The sequence below is a fragment of the Chrysemys picta genome, chromosome 3 (genome assembly GCF_011386835.1).
Source record: "Chrysemys picta bellii isolate R12L10 chromosome 3, ASM1138683v2, whole genome shotgun sequence".
NCBI lineage: Eukaryota > Metazoa > Chordata > Testudines > Emydidae > Chrysemys > Chrysemys picta.
This window is the reverse complement of record NC_088793.1, coordinates 70,492,535-70,514,217: the sequence shown is the minus strand read 5'-3', so window position 1 is coordinate 70,514,217 and position 21,683 is coordinate 70,492,535. Positions and strand designations below refer to the sequence as shown.

At 42.6% G+C, this 21,683-nt stretch overlaps 1 protein-coding gene across 3 annotated transcripts in view; it reads left to right on the top strand.

Moving 5' to 3' along the window:
• The window catches only part of GABRR1 (gamma-aminobutyric acid type A receptor subunit rho1), an 87,824-nt gene that overhangs the window by 5,358 nt on the left and 60,783 nt on the right, over nucleotides 1-21,683 (top strand). The window contains exon 1 of one of the 3 annotated variants that reach the window (XM_065588200.1): nucleotides 14,626-14,807. The exons of 1 other annotated variant lie outside the window; for it this stretch is intronic. In XM_065588200.1, coding sequence (XP_065444272.1) covers nucleotides 14,761-14,807 — 47 coding nt within the window. In that variant the 5' untranslated portion in view covers nucleotides 14,626-14,760. Of the gene's footprint in view, nucleotides 1-14,625; nucleotides 14,808-20,578; nucleotides 20,689-21,683 lie in introns of those variants that run through there. One more of the 3 variants, XM_065588201.1, reaches the window with a different exon arrangement.

Below are 21,683 nucleotides of genomic sequence, written 5' to 3'. Positions count from 1 at the left end.
AGGATATTCTAAAGTAAGAACTGAAATGAAAAACAGTACAGAACCTACATAATGAGGTGGTGGTATAGCAGCAGACCAGGTGCCAGCTCACGCCACGGCCCCTAGGCCTCTCTGAACACTGACCAATGCATAGCTGGAAGCCATTCTGGCTCACCTGTGTTAGTATTGATAAAATAGATGTTAAGAATGTGTTTATGCAATGCTTGTGAGTTGCTGCCTGCATTCATCTCACTTATATCATCTGTATCCCATGTTATAGGGTAACTACTTGCTTTGAAACTATAAAAATGTTTGCTATGCAACTGGAAACCCCCCAGTCAGGAGAGAAGCATTACCAAGTGTGAAGTACTAATTTACGACAAGAAGTGTCATCTCCTGTCCAACAAAAGAAGGCCCATAGACATCAAATGAACCATTGTGGAATATCGGTGGACAAAAGACTTTGTTAATTGTTCCCTATTTGGAGAGGGCAATATTTCTAAACATAAGCAAGGGATCCCCAAGCTGCTTAGCATGGGTTAGCCCTAAAAGACATATATACAGCAGCTTCTAGTACTTTTTGAAACCCAAGACTAACTCATTTTTGTGTGTCTGTGTGTATTTGTTTGCCTTCTTTAAACTTGTAAACTTATTTTGTTTTCCTAGTTAATAAACCTTTAGTTAGTTTAATATAGGATTGGATAAAAGCATGGTCTTTTGGTGAGCCAATGCTGCTAAGAGAGGAAGCAGAGAATTTGAGTATCAAACAGAATGGTTTACTAAGTTCCAGTCAGTTACACCTGTTGAAACCCTTTGAAGGCCAGCAGCCTGCACAAGTGTCACTGAGGAGATAATCTCAAGGACACTAGAACTACACGGGTGGTGTTGATGGCCTAATTAGACCTGCAGAATTATTACTGATGAAGATGAGCATATGAAAAGAAGCCTAGGCTCTCTGAATCCAGCTGACCATTAGGCAAAATATCTTTTAACATTAAAATCCTGAAGCCATTGTTACAGTCACATTTCAGACATGTGCCACCCTACTAGGTAGGTTTTGTTAAACATACGCATACTGTCTTTTTAAAAAGGGGGTGGGAGGGAGTATCTGCAACACTTGCCTCTTCACCATCTCATTGCATGACCCTATCCATATTATTTCAGCTCATTATATTCTCCACCTAGGAACTCTATTTCTGCTACTGTGGTGCAAGTGGTCCCACATTTTCTTCAATGGAGAGCAGTTATAACAACTGAAATATGTGCTTGCACCATAAACCATTTGGATCACCCTGGTGTTGGATGTTGGACTAAACCTATGGACTAATTCTATGAACTCTGTGCAACTCCTAAGCTCACCATCTCTACTATGAAATTGATCCCAGAACTGTACTCAAGTCTCTATGTATAATGATCTTTTAACAAATACACACCCTCTCTCCTCTTTTTTGTAATAAATTTTAGTTTAGTTAATAGGAATTGGCTATAAGCATGTATTTGGGTAAAATCTGAAATATTTATTGATCTGAGAGGTAACGTGCCCTATCCTTTGGGATTGGTAGAACTTTCATATTTGACTTGGCTGTCTGGGAGGGAGCCCAAAGGTTGGGTTGCTTTTAAGGGAACTGTGTTTTGGCTTCTGTGTAACCAATAAGGTACTGTAGAAGCTGTTCTGTTACTAGCTGGGTGGATTTAAGTATTGGAGTAACTACCAGCTTTGCGGATTGTCTACCCTGTTCTTTGCAGTTTGCCCTAATTGAGCAACCTCAGTGTGCCCCCCGGGGACCCTGGTCACACCCTCAGACTCCAAGGTCTCAGGAGTGGCCCATGATTCTCACAATTCCTTCCTGGAGTTAGCCAACAAATCCCAAGCCAGAAATTCAAACTTAAACCACTCCCACCTTTCCTAGGCTTGAGCTTTGGTCCCTCATGAGTCTTCTCTGATTCTCTGTTCCTCAGCTGAGCACCAAAATCCCATGGCTGCCTCCCAGGAGTCTTAACTCCTCTGGCAGGTCTCAAAATGGGGGCAACTCCCCTCTTATATCTTTTCCCAATTCTCCTCATTCCTGACTTTTATCAAACCATTCTCAGAAAACAGGAAAAAACTCTCTCTTTTTTCCCCCCTCTCCTCTCACCTTAAGGATACCTCACTGCTTTCCAGTGGACCTGCTAATTGACATACTGAACACCTTTCCAGGTGCCAGTAGATGTGGTAATTGAGCTCCCAGGCTCCTATTAACCCACTCAGTATCACTGTGAGGTTTACATCCCATCATAGTTCCCTTCTCTTTTCTTTTTTTTCCTTTTAATTTAGGACTCAATTACATAAAGCAACATTTGCTAAACATGCAAACAGGAAAAGCAGAGGAAAAATATGGCTAGAACAATTAAGAAATGTGTATATTACACCTAGCACACAGTTTACTAGCCCATGTTCTCAAGCTGACAGTACAAACTAGTATGTGTGAATCATCATCGTAAATGCACTTTTGTTTAATTGTTACTTTTACCTCTGTAACTGCTCATTTTTTATTGCTAATATGGTATGTTAATGCTTGTAAGAGGCTGCCAGTCCTGAAGACTTCAGCATTCTATTCACTAAACTGTTACCACATGGGTAGCAGCAGCACAAGCTTCTTAGCACTACTCTGCCAGCTCAGGTCTGTGGAACCAGCTCAAGGGGTGAAAGGGCACGTAAAGGGCTCCACTCACTGCACATGCACCTCTGTGGCTAGGTCTAGGAATTAGCTTTTGCCCCACAGAGCAAGTGTCATTGGTTGCTCACCCTGTGCTTTCTCTCTTCACAACCCAAGGTGCTCCCTCTTTGTGGTGTGCCCCTCCAGCCAAGTCACAGCATACTATCCAGGATACCAAAGTCCCATTGGACAAGCTATCCAGGTGCCACCTCAGGCAGTCTTTCATTCCACTTCTAAGTAAGGTGTCGTTTCCCAGTGGCTGGTAGGAGAACCCCAGCCCATCTGCAACTCCAGGTTCCAGCCCATGGGCCTTACGACTAGCAACCCAGGTCTGCACTCAGTCTCACTCCCTGTTGCTATCTCCCCAATTCCTTCCTATCCCACTTCTCTATCCCCTGCTCTATCTCTGGGTTTGCCACCCGAGCTTCCTCTACTCCCCATGGCTACTTCATCCCTCTTAGCCCCTTGCCTATACCAGGTCAGGATCCCAGGAATAGTCTGCTCCCCCGTACAACTGCAGGCCCCTTCCCAGCAGTCTCCTGCTGACTTCACTTAGAATCATAGAATATCAGGGTTGGAAGGGACCTCAGGAGGTCATCTAGTCCAACCCCCTGCTCAAAGCAGGACCAATCCCCAACTAAATCATCCCAGCCAGGGGTTTGGCAAGCCTGACCTTAAAAACCTCTAAGGAAGGAGATTCCACCACCTCCCTAGGTAACCCATTCCAGTGCTTCACCACCCTCCTAGTGAAAAAGTTTTTCCTACTATCCAACCTAAACTTCCCCAACTGCAACTTGAGACTATTACTCCTTGTTCTGTCATCAGGAACCACTGAGAACAGTCTAGATCCATCCTCTTTGGAACCCCCTTTCAGGTAGTTGAAAGCAGCTATCAAATCCCCCCTCATTCTTCTCTTCTGCAGACTAAACAATCCCAGTTCCCTCAGCCTCCTATCATAAGTCATATGCTCCAGCCCCCTAATCACTTCTTGTCTTGATCATTCTAACCCAACTCCTTCCCCTCCCCTCCCCCCGGGCTTCATTTTTGAATTAGGCTTTATCAATCCCTGGCTGCCCTCCAGCTGCAGCATATATGATTAATTGGCTCTTTCTGGCCCATATTAACCTGCTCAGGAGTTGTGGGGAGTGAACACCCAATCTCAGGGCGTTCATTCAGTCATTGGTGTTCTCATTCAGTGTTCAGCCTGGCTACCTAGATTGCCAATTAGGATAATTTATAATGTGTTTTGAGATGTTTATACCTCTCTGTGATGCTCTGTACCTTGGGGGAACACCCAGCAACCCCATGTTCATCCTTATAAAATGATTATGTGGGTTACCCAATGCAAAGTTTGTCATGTGTGTCTTCGGAAGGCTCGTGATGCACTGAGCATTGTTGTTATAGTGATGTTATAAGTTATAATTTCATGTATATAGTTATGAGGCTGAAAATGTGTCTTCATTGCTTAAAATAAGCCCAGGCAAAAACTCTCGAAGAGCAGAGAGGTCGTTCACATCTCATCAGGGCATGTAATGGACAAACCCAGCCCAGCCTCACAGGAACAAAGGACACTGGCCTAGGCAGCAACAAAAGAATCTGTTGGACTTTCGAGTGAGTCACCCTCCTTCCCTTGGTCAGTTTGGAACTGCGATGAAGGGGGCGGGGCAAAGCCAAGAGGGAAGAAAGGACATGATAAAAGGGAGAGACATTTGCCATGCTCTCTCTCTCTCCCACCTCCATCTACAGACGTGACTGAAGTGCTGATCAAAGGGGAGAACCTGGCTGAAGGGCAACCAGCCAGCCTGTGGTAAGAAGCATCTAAGTTTGCAAGGGCACTGAAAGTGTTAAGATCAGCTTAGAATGTGTTTTGCTTTTATTTCATTTGACCAAATCCAACTTATGTTTTGACTTACAATCACTTAAAATCTATCTTTCACAGATAATACATTTGTTTGTTTATTCTACCTGAAGCAGTGCATTTGGTTTGAAGTGCATCAGAGACTCCCCTTGGGATAACAAGCCTGGTACATATCAATTTCTTTGTTAAATTGATGAACTTATATAAGCTTGCAGTGTCCAGTGGGCATAACTGGACACTGCAAGACGGAGGTTCCTAGGGTTGTGTCTGGGACCGGAGGTATTAGCTAGTGTCATTCGGTTGCACAATCCAAGGAGCAGCTTACATGCCAGAGGCTGTGCATGAACAGCCCAGGAGTGGGAGTTCTCACAGCAGAGCATGGTAAGGCTGACTCCTAGAGTCAAGGACTGAAGTGACCTAGCAGATCACCGGTCCAGATAACATGAGAGGGGAATGCCACACTCTCCATCAAGAACTAGGACACTGACCATCTGCTTGTACCATACAGGCTATTAGCCAGCTATTAGATGATAATTTTAAGTCATTACCAACCTGAACTGGAGATGGGTTGGTGACCTAGAGAAGAAATGCTCTGCACCTCAATATTAACCCCTGGAAACATAGTGCCCCCCTTTAATTTTTCATTTATATGTATCAAATTAAAGAGGGCAGATTGGGGTGTAAAATAATCATTTGTGCATTTAACAGCATGGAACACAAATGGAATGTTTTAATGCCAAATGAATTTTGAAATTTCAGTGAAGTTTTGAATTTTTTTAAAAATGAGAAATTTTGAAGAGAGTCTCTACATTCTTTTTTTAAAAAAAAAAACAGTGCTGTATGTTATGAAGGTTATAGTTTCCATACATATTTAGCTTTGGTTACATTGTGAAGAAACACTCATTTTCAAGTACATTAGCAATAAGCTATAGATATGTGCAATACGAATGGGTGAAGAGAGTGCAAACAAAGGAATGCAAAAAGCTATTCTATATTTATAACAACTCACTTCAAGGTGCACGTACATCATTGGTACATGTTTCGTACTTGAAGCCAGGGACAGCTTAAGTAGAACAAAAGTTTGAATCACCATTGTGATATTGTGGTAAGATCTGATGATGTTGCATCATGACATTGTGCTGAAATATCATACCTTAGTATAGTGTTACAATGCCACAACAAATACTTTTTACTAGTAGTAAAGGAGTATACAAGTCAGGGAGGAATAATGTCACCAGAACGTGAGAACAGGTGTTTGCATGGCACTGTTGTAGCCAGCGTTCCAAGATATTTACATGCCAGATTCACTAAAGATTCATGTCCCTTCATGCTTCAACCACCATTTCAGGGGACATGCTTCCATACGGATGACAGATTCTGCTCAATAACAATCCAAAGTAGTGCAGACTGATGCATGTTCATTTTCATTATCTGAGTCAGATGCCACCAACAGAAGGTTGACTTTCTTTTTTGGTGGTTTGGGTTCTGTAGTTTCTGCATCAGAGTGTTGCTCTTTTAAGACTTCTGAAAGCATGCTCCACACCTCACCCTCTCAGATTTTGGAAGGCACTTCACATTCTTAAACCTTGGGTCGAGTGCTATAGCTGTTTTTAGCACTCGGTACCTTCTTAGTGTGTTGTCAAATCTGCAGTGAAAGTGTTCTTAAAATATACAACATGTGATGGGTCATCATCCGAGACTGCTACAACATAAAAGATGGCAGAATGCAGGTAAAACAGCAGGGAACATAAAATTCTACCCCCAGGAGTTCAGTCACAAATTTAATTAATGGTTTTTTTTGTTTGTTTGTTTGTTTGTTTTAAACTAGCGTTATCAGCATGGAAGTATGTCCTCTGGAATGGTGGCTGAAGTATGAAGGGGCATACAAATGTTGAGCATAACTGGCACGTAAATACCTTGCAATGCTGGCTACAAAAGCGCCATGCAAATGCCTGTTCTCACTTTCTGGTGACATTGTAAATAAGAAGAGGACAGCATTATCCCCCGTAAATGTAAACAAACTTGTTTCTCTTAGCAGTTGGCTGAACAAGTAGGACTGAGTGGACTTGTAGGCTCTGAAGTTTTACGTTGTTTTGTGTTTGAGTGCAGTTATGTAACAAAAAAACTCTACATTTGTAAAGTTACACTTTCACAACAAAGATTGCACTACAGTACTTGTATGAGGTGAATTGAAAAATACTATTTCTTTTGTTTATCATTTTTACAGTGCAAATATTTGTAATCAAAATAATGTACACTGATTTCAGTTACAACACAGAATACAATATATATGAAAATGTAGAAAAACATCCGAAATATTTAATAAATTTCAATTGGTATTCTATTGTTTAACAGTATGATTAAAACTGCTATTAATTGCAGTTATTTTTGAGTCAATCATGTGAGTTAACTGCGATTAATCAGCAACCCTAATTTTTAAGCTTTCATACAGACAGCAGCCTACCTATCGTACTCTTCATTCAGCTACTCGCTTTTATCGGGACAGAATGCATCTCGCTCTGCATGTAATTAGAGATAAACACACCTCTCAGGCTATTTTTGATTCACCAAAATTATTTCAAGGCAGCAAACCTTTTATTAATGTAATTTAAATCCAGGGTTTTCCCCTCCAAAGATGATTCGATTTACAAACAAACATGTTTCTCAAACTATAAGAAAGCCTGTGCTTTGTTTAGGGGAAAAGAAGAATTTCCAAAGTTAAGTTGGCACTTGTATACTGTGTATATATTGTATTCTTTTATTATATTTTCCCTACTCTCCTTGTATTTGTTTCTCATTCTAATTTCTCTCTTCATTTTTTCACCCCATCAGATATTTGTTCCTGTCTGATTTTTAGCCTCTTATAAGAGGGATAACAACCTCAATGTTTGAGTTCTAGTTAAACTCTACAAGCCATAATGATTGAGTGTGTTCCAAAGTGGGCAAAACTGGTTTATCAGCCTGTCTTTATTTACATTATCGCATAGTGTCTTCTTAACGCTTCCCTTTCATGGTTTTTAAGGGGAGATGCTCACCAACACATTTAAAAGTATATTTTCTAAAATGCTGGAACATAACATATGACTGGTGGATGGAAAACACCAGGGGATAAGAAATACATTTACAAACTTCATCTCTTTGCCACTACCACCCTCTGTTTACTCTGATAATTTGCCAGAAATACATATCAACACTATTTCAGCAACTACACTGTCCAAGCAGCTCTTCTGTGCCTTTAACCCTTTTCATTTTAGTTACTGAATTTATTTTTTAATGTTTCCTTCAAGTTCCAAACTTCACTTTGTCCAAAATGCAGAAATCATTTCCAGTTTTCACTTACTAGTTTCCAAAATAAACAAAAAAACAAAACAAAAAACCAACCCAGGAGCGCCGCCAGCTTTTCTGCTGCCCTAGGCGGCGGAAGGTCCCGCCGCCGAAATAGCACCGCGGTCGCCGCCCCCCAAATTGTAGTGCCCTAGGCGACCGTGTAAGTCGCCTAATGGGTTGCGCCGGCCCTGCTCTGCCACATAAATCTTTGAGATTGTCCATAGACTTACTGATGCCCCACCTTATCTCATCACTCAGCATATTGCCCTTGGGTAGTCAAATACCAAACTAGTCTGTCTTCACTCTTTGCCATCTAAGATATGCCATGAAGCTTTGGGGACAATGCTGACCATGAGATGCAGATTACATCCTTATAGATCTGTTATCACTGGTAAATTGAGTGTTAGTATAAATGTTGATATTTTAAAGTGAGAAATTTAGATACTTCCAGTTCTTTAGTCATGAAACAATTTGTTTAATTGTTGATTTTTTTGGCTGCCCATATAAAGTATGAAAAGGCTTTGTCTGGCTTTTTCCCCCAAAGTACTTCTTTGCATCTCAGTGCTATCATAATATAACTAAATCAAGTTACTTGACATTTTTATTTCAATCAATCCATCCCAGAAATCCCAAGGTGGTCTGTCATATGTTGCATTGTCCAACATTGGACTCAGTGTCATCTCTCATCTAAAAACACCCTAACATCCCATTTCCTTCCATCTCTTTAATTTTAAATCATCAAGCAAATTAACTGTTCACACCACTTACATTTTTTCTCCTCCATTTTTCAATTTAACCCCTTATAATCTATCTTTTGCTCACTTCACTGAAACTCCTCTCACAAAAAGAATAATGGTCTCATTCACCTTGAGTTACTTCCTTTTGACATAGTCAATCACATGACGCCAGGAGTTGGGATCACAAAGGGTCTATATAGCCTATGGCTTAATCCAGTCCTGCCTACATCTCATCTCACTCCCTCTGCTCTACTTTATTTTGCTTCTCTCCTGTCTATTTCTTGTGTATACTTTGTTCACTCCTGCCTTTGTGCCTTCTGGCCCTTCCTACCACTCATTTTGCCTAGAATAGATCCCAACAGTATGTTCCTAGTGGTCCCTCAATCCTTTCCATCTTCAAAACTGGCATTGTACTGTCTCTCAAGATTGCTCCATATTCAGATAATATGGGGATGGCAGGGGGATTTCATATAGAATTTTCTGGATCACTTCAAGTAATACAGTAGAACCTTTTCAGCTCATCTCCACTGATCCTCACACATCATTTGTATGCCGAAAAGGGCTCTCTCTTCCAGCAGAGATTTAATAGATCACTGTACTGAGGTGAAATATTAAGACTTCATACTACAGATTACAAAGTATGACCAGAAGTAATGACAACTAAACTGTTTGCCAAATATCTAGATAAAGTACCGTTACATTTTGTGTTACGTTCTCCTTGCTTTGTTTGTTCACAATTCAGAAATTTACAGTACCCTTGCTCATAAATGCAAATCAATGAGGTTTTATGCCACATCTTCAAAGAGTAATATTTTTTATATTGTATCTTCTGTTTCAGTCTGTATGTGAGTGGATAAAACTAAGGGGTATAATGGCTTGTGGTCCCATGACTGCCAGTTTCCTATGCTGTACGTTTGCCCTTTCTTCCTTCAGCAACTGTATGCTTTTCTCCTTGTTAAACCATCTTACTCTGCTTTCCCTCCTCCATTCCCCAGCAACTCTAGTCCTCTTTGAATCTCTGCTCAAACTTGCTGCACCAACTCCCCCTCTCCTACTAGTCTGGACAGTTTGACATCAAATGGAGACTCGCAAGAGCTCACTGTCATCCTGTCCTCATAGCCCTTCCCTATTTTACCACAGTCTCTGACTCCAAAATCTCCTGTCTTCTATCCACTTCAAAACCTTTGATGTGTCCCCTCAACCTCATTCCCTCCAGCCCTACCTAGTGGCCTCTCCCCCTCCCTTTCCCTTATTATTGGCTTCACTCCATTCACTGGCTCTTTTCCTCCATGTTCAAGCACTCTTTTTTTTTAACCTCTATCCTGCAGTACTCCAACCTTCAGCTCTACATCTCTCTCCAATTGTTGCCCCAGCTCCCACTTCCCATTTACCTCCAAGCTCCTTAGCCTGATGTCAACTCATACTCCCTCTTCATCTCCCTCTTTGGCAGTCTGGCTTCTGCCCTCAGCATGTCATTGATGCTATACCCACCAAAGTCATTAACTGATGCTGAGATAACCAGAGAGGGACAGATTAGAGATTAGACAAAGAACTAGGCCCATCACCCTATCTTTAGGTTTCAGAGTAGCAGCCGTGTTAGTCTGTATCCGCAAAAAGAAGAACAGGAGTACTTGTGGCACCTTAGAGACTAACAAATTTATTAGAGCATAAGCTTTCGTGGACTACAGCCCACTTCTTCGGATGCATATAGAATGGAACATATATTGAGGAGATATATATACACACATACAGAGAGCATAAACAGGTGGGAGTTGTCTTACCAACTCTGAGAGGCCAATTAATTAAGAGAAAAAAAAACTTTTGAAGTGATAATCAAGATAGCCCAGTACAGACAGTTTGATAAGAAGTGTGAGCATACTTACAAGGGGAGATAGATTCAATGTTTGTAATGGCTCAGCCATTCCCAGTCCTTATTCAAACCGGAGTTGATTGTGTCTAGTTTGCATATCAATTCCAGCTCAGCAGTCTCTCGTTGGAGTCTGTTTTTGAAGTTTTTCTGTTGTAATATAGCCACCCGCAGGTCTGTCACTGAATGACCAGACAGGTTAAAGTGTTCTCCTACTGGTTTTTGAGTATTTTGATTCCTGATGTCAGATTTGTGGCCATTAATTCTTTTGCGGAGAGACTGTCCGGTTTGGCCAATGTACATGGCAGAGGGGCATTGCTGGCACATGATGGCATATATCACATTGGTAGATGTGCAGGTGAACGAGCCCCTGATGGTATGGCTGATGTGATTAGGTCCTATGATGATGTCACTTGAATAGATATGTGGACAGAGTTGGCATCGGGGTTTGTTACAAGGATAGGTTCCTGGGTTAGTGGTTTTGTTCAGTGATGTGTGGTTGCTGGTGAGTATTTGCTTTAGGTTGGGGGGTTGTCTGTAAGCGAGGACAGGTCTGTCTCCCAAGATCTGTGAGAGTAAAGGATCATCTTTCAGGATAGGTTGTAGATCTCTGATGATGCGCTGGAGAGGTTTTAGTTGGGGGCTGAAGGTGACAGCTAGTGGTGTTCTGTTATTTTCTTTGTTGGGCCTGTCTTGTAGGAGGTGACTTCTGGGTACTCGTCTGGCTCTGTCAATCTGTTTTTTCACTTCAGCAGGTGGGTATTGTAGTTTTAAGAATGCTTGATAGAGATCTTGTAAGTGCTTGTCTCTATCCGAGGGATTGGAGCAAATGCGGTTATATCTTAGAGCTTGGCTGTAGACAATGGATCGTGTGGTGTGTCCTGGATGGAAGCTGGAGGCATGTAGGTAAGTGTAGCGGTCAGTAGGTTTCCGGTGTAGGGTGGTATTTATGTGACCATCGCTTATTAGCACAGTAGTGTCCAGGAAATGGACCGCTTGTGTGGATTGATCTAGGCTGAGGTTGATGGTGGGATGGAAATTATTGAAATCATGGTGAAATTCCTCAAGGGCTTCTTTTCCATGGGTCCAGATGATGAAGATGTCATCAATGTAGCGCAAGTAGAGTAGGGGCGTTAGGGGACGAGAGCTAAGGAAGCGTTGTTCTAAGTCAGCCATAAAAATGTTGGCATATTGTGGGGCCATGCGGGTACCCATAGCAGTGCCGCTGACTTGAAGGTATATATTGTCCCCAAATGTGAAATAGTTGTGGGTGAGGACAAAATCACAAAGTTCAGCCACCAGGTTAGCTGTGACATTATCAGGGATACTGTTCCTGATAGCTTGTAGTCCATCTTTGTGTGGAATATTGGTGTAGAGGGCTTCTACGTCCATAGTGGCCAGGATGGTGTTTTCTGGAAGATCACCGATGGATTGTAGTTTCCTCAGGAAGTCAGTGGTGTCTCGAAGATAGCTGGGAGTGCTGGTAGCGTAGGGTCTGAGGAGAGAGTCTACATAACCAGACAAGCCTGATGTTAGGGTGCCAATGCCTTTAGACAGCTATGTGCTTTCCAAGCAAATTAAATCTGTGTGATGAGGGACTTTAAGGAGTTTTTAGATCTTCACCCATCTCTGGATAAGGAGGCTCTCCTCAAAGAATAATACATATTTTAATTACTTGAATATGCAAAGTATTCAGCCATTATTTATTTAGGCACCTCTTTCCCCTACTCCTGCTCCTCAGTCTTTTGGCTGCCTTTGGCACTATGGACCACTCCCTTCTCCTCAAAACCCAAGCCTATGCTATACCAGCAAATCCTCCTAGTATAGATGCTGCTTTACCAGCAAAGGAGTTATGTATACAGTTTGTATCAGTTCCCCAAATGATATACTGTCAAAAGGCCTTTGTTGGTGTAATGGTGTCTACACTAGGGCTTTATACTACACTTCCTACATCTACACTAGTATATTGGAAAAGCCTCCCAACTGTATACCCGCCTGAGGTGATTTGGCCAAAAAGTCTGGTGGAGAGAATTGAATCGTTGTTGCCCAAGTCAACACCCTAACCACTGGACCATCCTTGCTGTTAGGAGCCAAGATTTGGGTTTAGGTGCATCATCATTCATACCAAATAAATAGAAACTAAGGTGCAAGTCTTCAAGCCTGTGCCCAGCACAAGTAGCCGGGGAGATTAGCAGGCAGATCCATGACATCTCTCCAGGAAGTGGGGAGGCAAGTGTAAGAGGTCCCAAACAACAGGATACTCTGCCCTTCCTCAGCACTGGCATCTGAGTGCTGACACACAAGGTGGCACTGCTGGACTGAGCTCCACACTGCACAGGGGTGCTCACCCTCTTCGCAACTCCCGCTAAGCAGGTCTCCTTTGCACAATGGTTCAGCTTCCCAAATGGTGTCAGGGTTTATCCTATAAAGAATGATTAGAGATACTTTCCCATTCAAAAGCAGACAAATAATCAGAGCTGGGGCATGATGAGGGGTGCTGGGACTGTACTAGAGAGCGGAGACATTGTGAGGGACACCAGGGCTGTAGGTTGCATGCACTGTTTGGACTATGCTGAGGAATTCTGGACTATGGTTGGGAACTCTTATGTGCATGGAACTTTTGTAATAAATGAATCCCACAAGGGTTGTATTTATACTTGGAAGATGCTTTGGACTATTTCTGGGAGCTCAGAGAGAGGGAAACTGAGGCAGCTGCACAAGTTGTACCATGACCTGCCAAAGGAGGGCATTCTGGGTGTTCTGGCCTTCTTACAGGCACTTTATAGACAAGTATAATCTGGTCTCCACCAAGAGGTGCTTACATTGTAAGTATATTTAATTATTTCCTGCTGTCTGGGTAACTAGAACAGAATAATAATGAGAGCCGTCATCCTTAGTACAAACCTGCAAGCCAGAAGATCCCAATTTCTAATCCTGACCCTAATCCCTCCTATGGTTTTAGGCAAATTAATCTCTGCTTCAGTCTCCTAATCTGTGAAATGGGATAACAATCCTAACTTCCCTGCCTCTCAGGCATGTTGTCTCTCTAATGAATAGTAACAAAGAACTCTAAAGGTGAAAAATGTTGTGTCTTATCTTCTGTATTATATGAAAGTGTCATAAGTGGTGGTGTGAACAGTAACAGATTCGGGGAAGAGGATAGGGTGAGAGATGAGGTAGTACACTCCTCTCGTCTGACATTTTTATCAAGCTATTTTTCCTCTTTTTGAGAGTCAGTTGCTCACTACAATTCTTCTGGTACTCTGTTAGGGCTTAGCTACACTTGCAAGTTAGAGCACATTAAATCAGCCCCAGGCGCCCTAACTCCTGAGGTGTCCACACTAGCAAGGTACTTAGAGTGCCTGGTCTCCGCAGCTGGAGCACCCCTGGTAATCCACCTCCACAAGCAGCATAGAGCTTGCTGTGCCCTGGCTGAAATGCCCCAGTGTCAGTGTGGATGACATGTTGCATTAGTGCACTGTGATTGGCCTCTGGAAACTTCCCATAATCCCTTGAAATCAAGTGGCCACTCTGGTCGTTGTTTTGAACTCAGCTGCGTGCCTGCAGCTATCTCTTTTCAAATGCTCTGTTTCTGACAGCCGGCATGCTTATCTGCTCCAGGACACAAAGCAAACCATTACTGTGGAATGCTGCCGCCGAGGCAGGTGTGCGTGTGAGAGAGAGGGGTGGGAGCTGATGTCAGGGTTTCCTTCTGCTACTGTCTGAACTTACAAGACAGCATGCTGACACACACTCTGCCCCCCAAAACACATTGTGTGTTGGGGGAGAGACAAACACACTCCCTGTCACGCTCCACCCCCCCCATTTGAAAAGCACACTGCAGCCACTTGCACACTGAGATAGCTACCACAATGCACGGCTCTCTGTGGCATTGCAAGAGTTGCTAATGTGGCCACGCTACTGCTCTTGCAGCTGACAATGTAAACACACTTCAGCGCTTTCCCTGCTGCTGTCTCTGAGGGCTGGTTTAACTCCCAGCGCTCTACATCTGCAAGTGTAGCCATAGCCTTAGGATTATGCAGCTGTAGCTGCTGGGGAGGGAGATGCAGAATGTGCTGTGAAGAGAAGACCTGCAGTGCAGGCTGTCTGCTAAGGGACACTCATTAAAGCAGGGTCCAAATTGGGATAAGTGAAGAGGACATAGTTGCCTCAGTAGCTGCTGGAGTGGGGGAGGAACCCATAAAGCAAGGTCCTCATGGGGAAGACAGACATATACTGCAAAACCAGGTGTCAGTGAATATTGAGAGGCAGAGCGGACAGGCAATCACAAGTCAGATGATTGGAGTAAAATCCCATGTCTACCACTCTTTGAAAGACCTCAGGTAAGTCACTGACCCCTCTGTGCACTAGTTTTCCCCTGCGTAAATAGGGATGAGATTTACCCCCTTTAGAAAGTGATGTATAAAGTTAATGTGGTAGAACACTATGAATTACCAACTTAAAAGAATGACTCTTTTCTTATGTTCACCTCTTGTGCTTGTGTTCTATGAATATTTGTGCTAGTCTTAGCAGGAAAAGAACTCTGAAGTTGCATTTGGCAGTACTGATTAAGAGAATTTTAAATCTACACATACAACTATTAATGACAGAAATGTTTGTGAAATTATCCCATCAGGGAACAGGAAAAATCCCATGTGACATAACTGCCCCACCAAAAATAGCTCAGTAAACATTGGTTGCCAGTACTTGTAGAGAACTGTCTGACTTTTAAAAACTCTGGCCTGATCACTTTTTGTAACAAGCAGAGGCTAAATCGGTCAAATTGTTTGTTGCAAGTTTCATTGTCTAGTTCCACCTCACTAAACTAGTTTGTTCAGATCATCAGAGAGAGATTGAGTGAGGATAGGAATTCTAACACTAACACATTAGTAGTTTGGGATTTTCACTTTACAGTACAGTATTTCCCTTGGGCCAAATCCTGTAATCCAGGGGTGGCCAACCTGAGCCTGAGAAGGAGACAGAATTTATTAATGTACATTGCCAAAGAGCCACAGTAATATGTCAGCAGCTTCCCATCCCCCCGCCCCCCCGCTCCCAGAGCCTCCTGCTCGCCGGTAGCCCTACCGATCAGCACCTCCCCGTGCCTCTTGCCCGCCACGATCAACTGTTTCGCAGTATACAGGAGGCTCTGGGATGGGAAGGAGCAACAGTGCAGCAGGCTCAGGGGAGGGGGTGGGGGTGGGAAGGGGCATGAGCCTTGGGGTAAGGGGTTGAGTGGGGGCAGGGCCTGAGGTTTAGCAGTGGAAAGTTGGCACCTGTAGCTCCAGCCCCAGAGTCAGCACCTATGCAAGGAGCCGCATATTAACTTCTGAAGAGCGGCATGCAGCTCCGGAGCCACAGGTTGGCCACCCCTGCTGTAATAAACTTAATTATCTACGCAAACATAGTGGATATGCTAGAAGTTGGAACACCTGGCTCTTATTCTTGGCTGTGCCACTGACTTTTTGCATCATGCTGCAAATAATTTAACTTCTCTGTAAGATGGAGGAAATAAGGGAAGATAACCCAGCGGGCATTTACCTTTGAAAATTACTTAGTGCCTTTCTTCCACAGATCTCAAAGTGGGAAAAATGTTATGAACCAGGTGTTAGTGGCCTACCAGTAGAGAACCTTTGCTTCTGAGATCCCACTGACCACCTTTGAGTAAATAGGTGCATTAAGTGCTCAGACATTGCTTTGTGCAGTAAAAGCAGCTTCAAAAGAGAGATCTGAGTCTCACTCCTAGAACCACCAAAGAAAACTGTGGCCCAGAAGAGTATGGAGTTAACAGGGTTTCACAAGTTTCAAGCTTAGGAGCTGAGGGTGGGTAGTCAACAGGGATAACCTGCATTTTGCTGTACATGTGGGTCCCTGGAGAGAAATACTAGCAAGGGAGCTGCTTCTTGGGAGAAGGTAGAAGGCGCCCGGTCCAAGAACTTGGAAAGAATTGTGTGGGGGCAGTTTTGATCCTACTGCTGTTCAGGGAAACAGAATGTGTATTTTGTACATACAGATTTAGTGCTATCAATTTCCCATCCAAATGGAAACCCATACGGTAAGGCTCTGAATGTGGGTTACTACTTGGACAATGGGACAATACTACCACTATTATAATGGGAGTTTTGACAGTAATTCTCAAGGAAGAACTGGAGGATTTGAATGTCTCTACTTATAGAATACATTCAGTAGACAAATGCCATAGGAGAGATGGCTGAAGATTTTCACTGAAATAAGTTTCTTTGGTTTTAAAAAAAAAAAAACTTTGAAATCAGGATTTTTTTTTTGGGTGGGGTGGGAAGGAAGATTGGTTTAAAGGAAACACTTCTCATTTTGAAGCTGTGGGGAAAAGCCCACACATTCTTTCCGTTCCACTTCTCCCCCTTCCGAAAAAGGGGAAAAAAAAGTTGTGTTACTTAATTTTTAAATTAAGTTTATACTGTGTTAACACTCAGTTACAAAGATGATTTAAAAAGTGAAAGATTCTCTCAAATGAACATTATCAACATTTAACATTAAAATGTTGATAGTAAGGGGAGAGGGATAGCTCAGTGGTTTGAGCATTGGCCTGCTAAACCCAGGGTTGTGAGTTCAATCCTTGAGGGGGCCACTTAGGGATCTGGGGCAAAATCAGTACTTGGTCCTGCTAGTGAAGGCAGGGGGCTGGACTCAATGACCTTTCAAGGTCCCTTACAGTTCTAGGAGAGCTCCATTAATTATATTATTATTATAACTCTTTGAGAGCAAGTGATACAAAATAAAACTGACTTTTGCAGTAAAAACAATTTTAAACAGTGAGGGGAGCTTGGTTGTTCATCTAGAAAGAGTTGGAAAACAGCATGAAAGTGGGAGGGAGGGAAAGATGTTTCCACTTTTTTTGTTTTGTTTTAAACTTTCACCACGAGAACTCATTTCTGAGGGGAAATTCTTGAATGGAGATTTTTTCTGACAATTCTCTCAGAAAAGTTCTCATTTCCCACACAGTTCTAATCAGATATATAGTGCCATAAGAAACTCAAGCCAGCCGAAACTTGCTGTTTGCCAGTGCTTTTTTGAAGCTAGTGTAAAGACAGTATGTAACATACCCTATCTATTTTGATAATGTATTGCCTTGGTTGGCATGCAAGTACACTTACATAAACTGTATCTGCACTGGCAGAAACAAAAGGAGGGATTACCAAATGAAGCTGCTAAAGTGATGCATCATTTTGTTGTTCATGAAACCTGGATTTATGTGCTTAAAGGCCTGGTTGCTTGTTTTGTCCCACCAAGTATGCTAATTTAGAAGATCCTCTTTCAAAGCATGGTACTGCATAACCTGCAAAGAAGAATGAAATTGTCAAATGTTACGTACACCAGAGCATCTCCAGGTCAAGCTCCCCGGAATTCATTGTGTCTTTGACTCCAGGGAATCCCTGAAATGCATAAGATTTGAAGAGAGCAGCTGGCTCAGCAGAGATAGCCACATCTGCTGAGCTACTACAGTGGGCTTGATAGGATATTAGCAAGGGTCAGAGAGCCTGCTCTGGTCAGAATAGATCTTTTTTGAGTTGGAGGGAAGGATATTGTACAAGTCTAAGTAGGACTGGCTTTCTAATTCTGATCACTCTCCAAATAGACACTTAATTCTAAACTCTTGGCTGAAAGAACTGTATTAAATATGTCATGTCTGCCTGGAAGTAACATCCACCATGAAGGCTTTGAGAGCTTGGTTCTAATACACTTCTCTTAACACCTCTAGATGGCACTGCAGGGTAGCCATGCTTTGATTTAGTAACAATATTACCCATAGTGATAGACAAGTAATAGCTTACCAGCCTTAAAGGTAACACATTCTGTAAGGATGCATTACACTAAAAATGGGTTGACTTTATTTTTCTCTATGCAATGTCAGGGTCAAACTCCACAGGAGGCTAATGTTAGGCAAAGACCAACCCTCTTTTGAGGGCTTAAGGGAAAACAAAGCAAATTAGTATAGGCTCAGGTCACATCCCCTTCCTGACATACAGGATGTCAGACTAGATGATCCAGTGGTCCCTTCTGACCTTAAATGCTAGGACTCTAATAAAACTTTAAACATAAAAAACCTAACCAATATCTCCAGAGTTCTGATGCCCGGGTCTTAGAAACCCCAGGACTTAGAGAGAAGCTTAACTCTTTTTAAGGGGAAGGAGCAAAACTTGGTGCATCTTCACCTGATGAAAATTTGGTCTGACATAAGCCCAAAATCTTCTTGGTCACCATCTCTCTCAGTCAGGCCTTTGCCAGAAGCACCACTGAGAAGCGGAGTAGTAACTTTAGGGCCCCTGCAGGGAATACAGAGGACCTGCACACACCATGTGGTCCGTTTAGAAGCTCATATATCTTAAGTATCACACAGAGCACTTTCTGTCCATGTTGAGTTCAAGAAACACCTTAGGATCTTGGCAAGTGGACAGAAAGAGAACACTGTGTGACTAAACAGCCACTGGGGCTTGCCAGGTGTATTCACTCATATTCAGAGGATATTAAATTCTAGATTTGGGCTGGTGGAGAACTGAAGGATCCTGGAAGTGGTAGAAGAGCCTGAAAGCTTTTAGGCACACAGGCCCAAATTCAGAGATGAGTCTAAGGGCTTGCCTACACACAAACTGCACCAGTTTAACTCAGGGCTGGTCTATACACAGATGTACCTGTAAATTACAAGTTAAAAAAAAAACAAAAAAACCAACAAGATTGCTCACACATAAATACTAAATATTTTTAACATTACATCACTAGCTAAACCAGTGCAACTTCTAGGTTTAGTCCAAGCCCAAATTACTGTACTTCATAATTTACTCCAGCCTAGCAATGTCCACTTATTGAGCAACCCTCATGGCCAGGGAGTCACATTACCGGCACCCAGCCTCTATTATCCCCCTCTTGTTGGCCCCTTAAGCACTCCAGACAGTCTCTGTTGTGGCTTACAGCACCCCTTTCTGGGGCTGGTTCAACATGAAAGTTCACACAAACCTCAGAGTCCTCCATCACAAAATGAGCCAAACAATCCAACGAGCCCCCAACATAAAGTCCAAAATCTAGTTAAAAATAGTTTTAAAAAACCCTCATTCAAACTTAGCTCTGATTTTTCAGCCGCACCCAGAGCTCTTTCACTGTCACTCTGCTCCACACAAAGTAGCTGGTTCCCAGCCATCTGGTTGGAGCTTAACCCTCTAGCCATACTTCCCTATGGTCTCTCAACTAGACACATGCCTGCAGCTGCCTGCTATCTTTAATTTAAGAGCACCTGATTCCCCTCAGGTGAGGCTCATCTTGTAATCAAGGCTAGCTTAGCCCCAGGCTCACTAGCTCATGGGCTACCATCCTGTTACCCAACCCCATCAGAGTGTACTGAACATGCCCAGCTGGAAATCCTGTTGACTCACACCAGCCTGACAAGGTGTAATTTACACCACTTTACACATCAATTCTTATGTTGGCCCACTGAGTGTAATGGAGTCTAACAAAGTAACTTACACACTGTGGTCTGTAAGACAAGAGTGTTTCAGGCAAATCACCTAATGCAAAGGTTACATTAGGCCATCTGAGTCTTTAGTTTCCTCCTTTTTGTGACTTCTGGCACCTCAACATGTAAATTACAGCTTAAGTCTCCCTTAGGCTCAGACTCCCCTAACACATTTACCAACATGTAACTTACACCACTTGATATATCACTTATGAATTTGGCCCAGAAACTATCAGGCCTCTAAAGGGAAGTGAGGAAATTCTTCAGAAGCTTGGAAATAGAAAAAAGTAGTGTTGTAACCTGGTACGGCTGCCGGGAATTCAGTGAGCCTCTCCTAATAAAAAATGAGTAGGTAAGAGACAAAAGCTTTGGATTTGGGACTGCCAGCTTGTGAAGACATGGGGAGCAAAGGGAGGGTGGAAGAGGCGAGAAAGGCATAAATGTAGACAGGGTTGGTAAAAGGGAGAAGAGCTTGTGCTTGCTATGGAAGAACAGCAGGAACCAATGCAGAGATTCAAGGAAACAGAGCAGCAAGAAAAGATGATTTTTTTTTTAAAAGTCAGGCTTTGGGAGTAGGAGGGGATTTCCATTATCATCCACTAATGTGATATGTATTAATCTTGGGCCAAGTCCTGAAAACTTTTACTCAGACAGGATGTCTGCATCTGAGCCTGCTAAATGCGGTACATAATGTGGGACAGAGACCCAAAATGAGGAATACGAAAAGCATATTCATGCAGGTAATGTAACATACTGTGGGATTAATTCCTTTGGTATAACTATCTTTCTGTAACCGTGGTTCTTTATTTCTAATGTAAATAATTTTCAACAATAACAGTGACCAGGAAATTATGTGGACTTTGGGGACTAAAATGGGTGGTGTCCCTCAAAATGAGGTATACTTGAGTAATCTGAGTTCCACTGACATCAGTGGGAATGTTTCATGTGTATTTACAAGATCAGACCCTTAAATAACAACCAGAAAGCAGGTTGGGGTTTATAGGGATTGGGGTTTCTTCTAAACACAAATATCATTGTCATACATACCTGCTGTTTCATCTATGTACCTTAGAGAGTATCTCAAGACACTGAGCAAATGTAGCATAGCACAACAAAAATGGGACATTTTAGATATAAAAAATGTCGTCCTTGTAAGGAGCATACCACTATCAGCTGAGAGGATGTGTAACTAAAATTGGCTGCCAGGTAGCTTTGCAGAGTTTCTGGACTAGGTGCAAATGAAATGCAATTCTCATTTGTCAGGAGTGGCTGAACAAGTTTACCCTAGTAGGTTGCAGTATTTTTATAATTCACTTTAGGCTGCCTGCATTCTTCTAAGACTAATTTTTTATCTAAATAAAACTGAATGACTGCTGTATGTCTTGCCACCCTCTTTTGAATACCTAGTACTGAATGCTTTGGCACAGAAATCTCTTATTTCTCTTCTTAGGTGTTCTCCTATACAGGATGACAAAATCCAGCCCAGTACAGTGGCACCCAAAGGTGCAGAAGAGAGAAAGCTGGGTAGAGGACAAAGACCCATTACACCAAATTAAGACTAACTCTACCATCCTCTCCCAAGAAAAATTCAGGGTTTTAAATAAGTTACCCTGAAATCATATAACTTCTGAGTACTGCATTATTCATAGACAATCACTGGCCAGGGTCAATAACCTCCCTATAGCCAAAGGCTGACCATGCTTCTAATTAAAGCAGAAAGGACCAGACTGCCCTA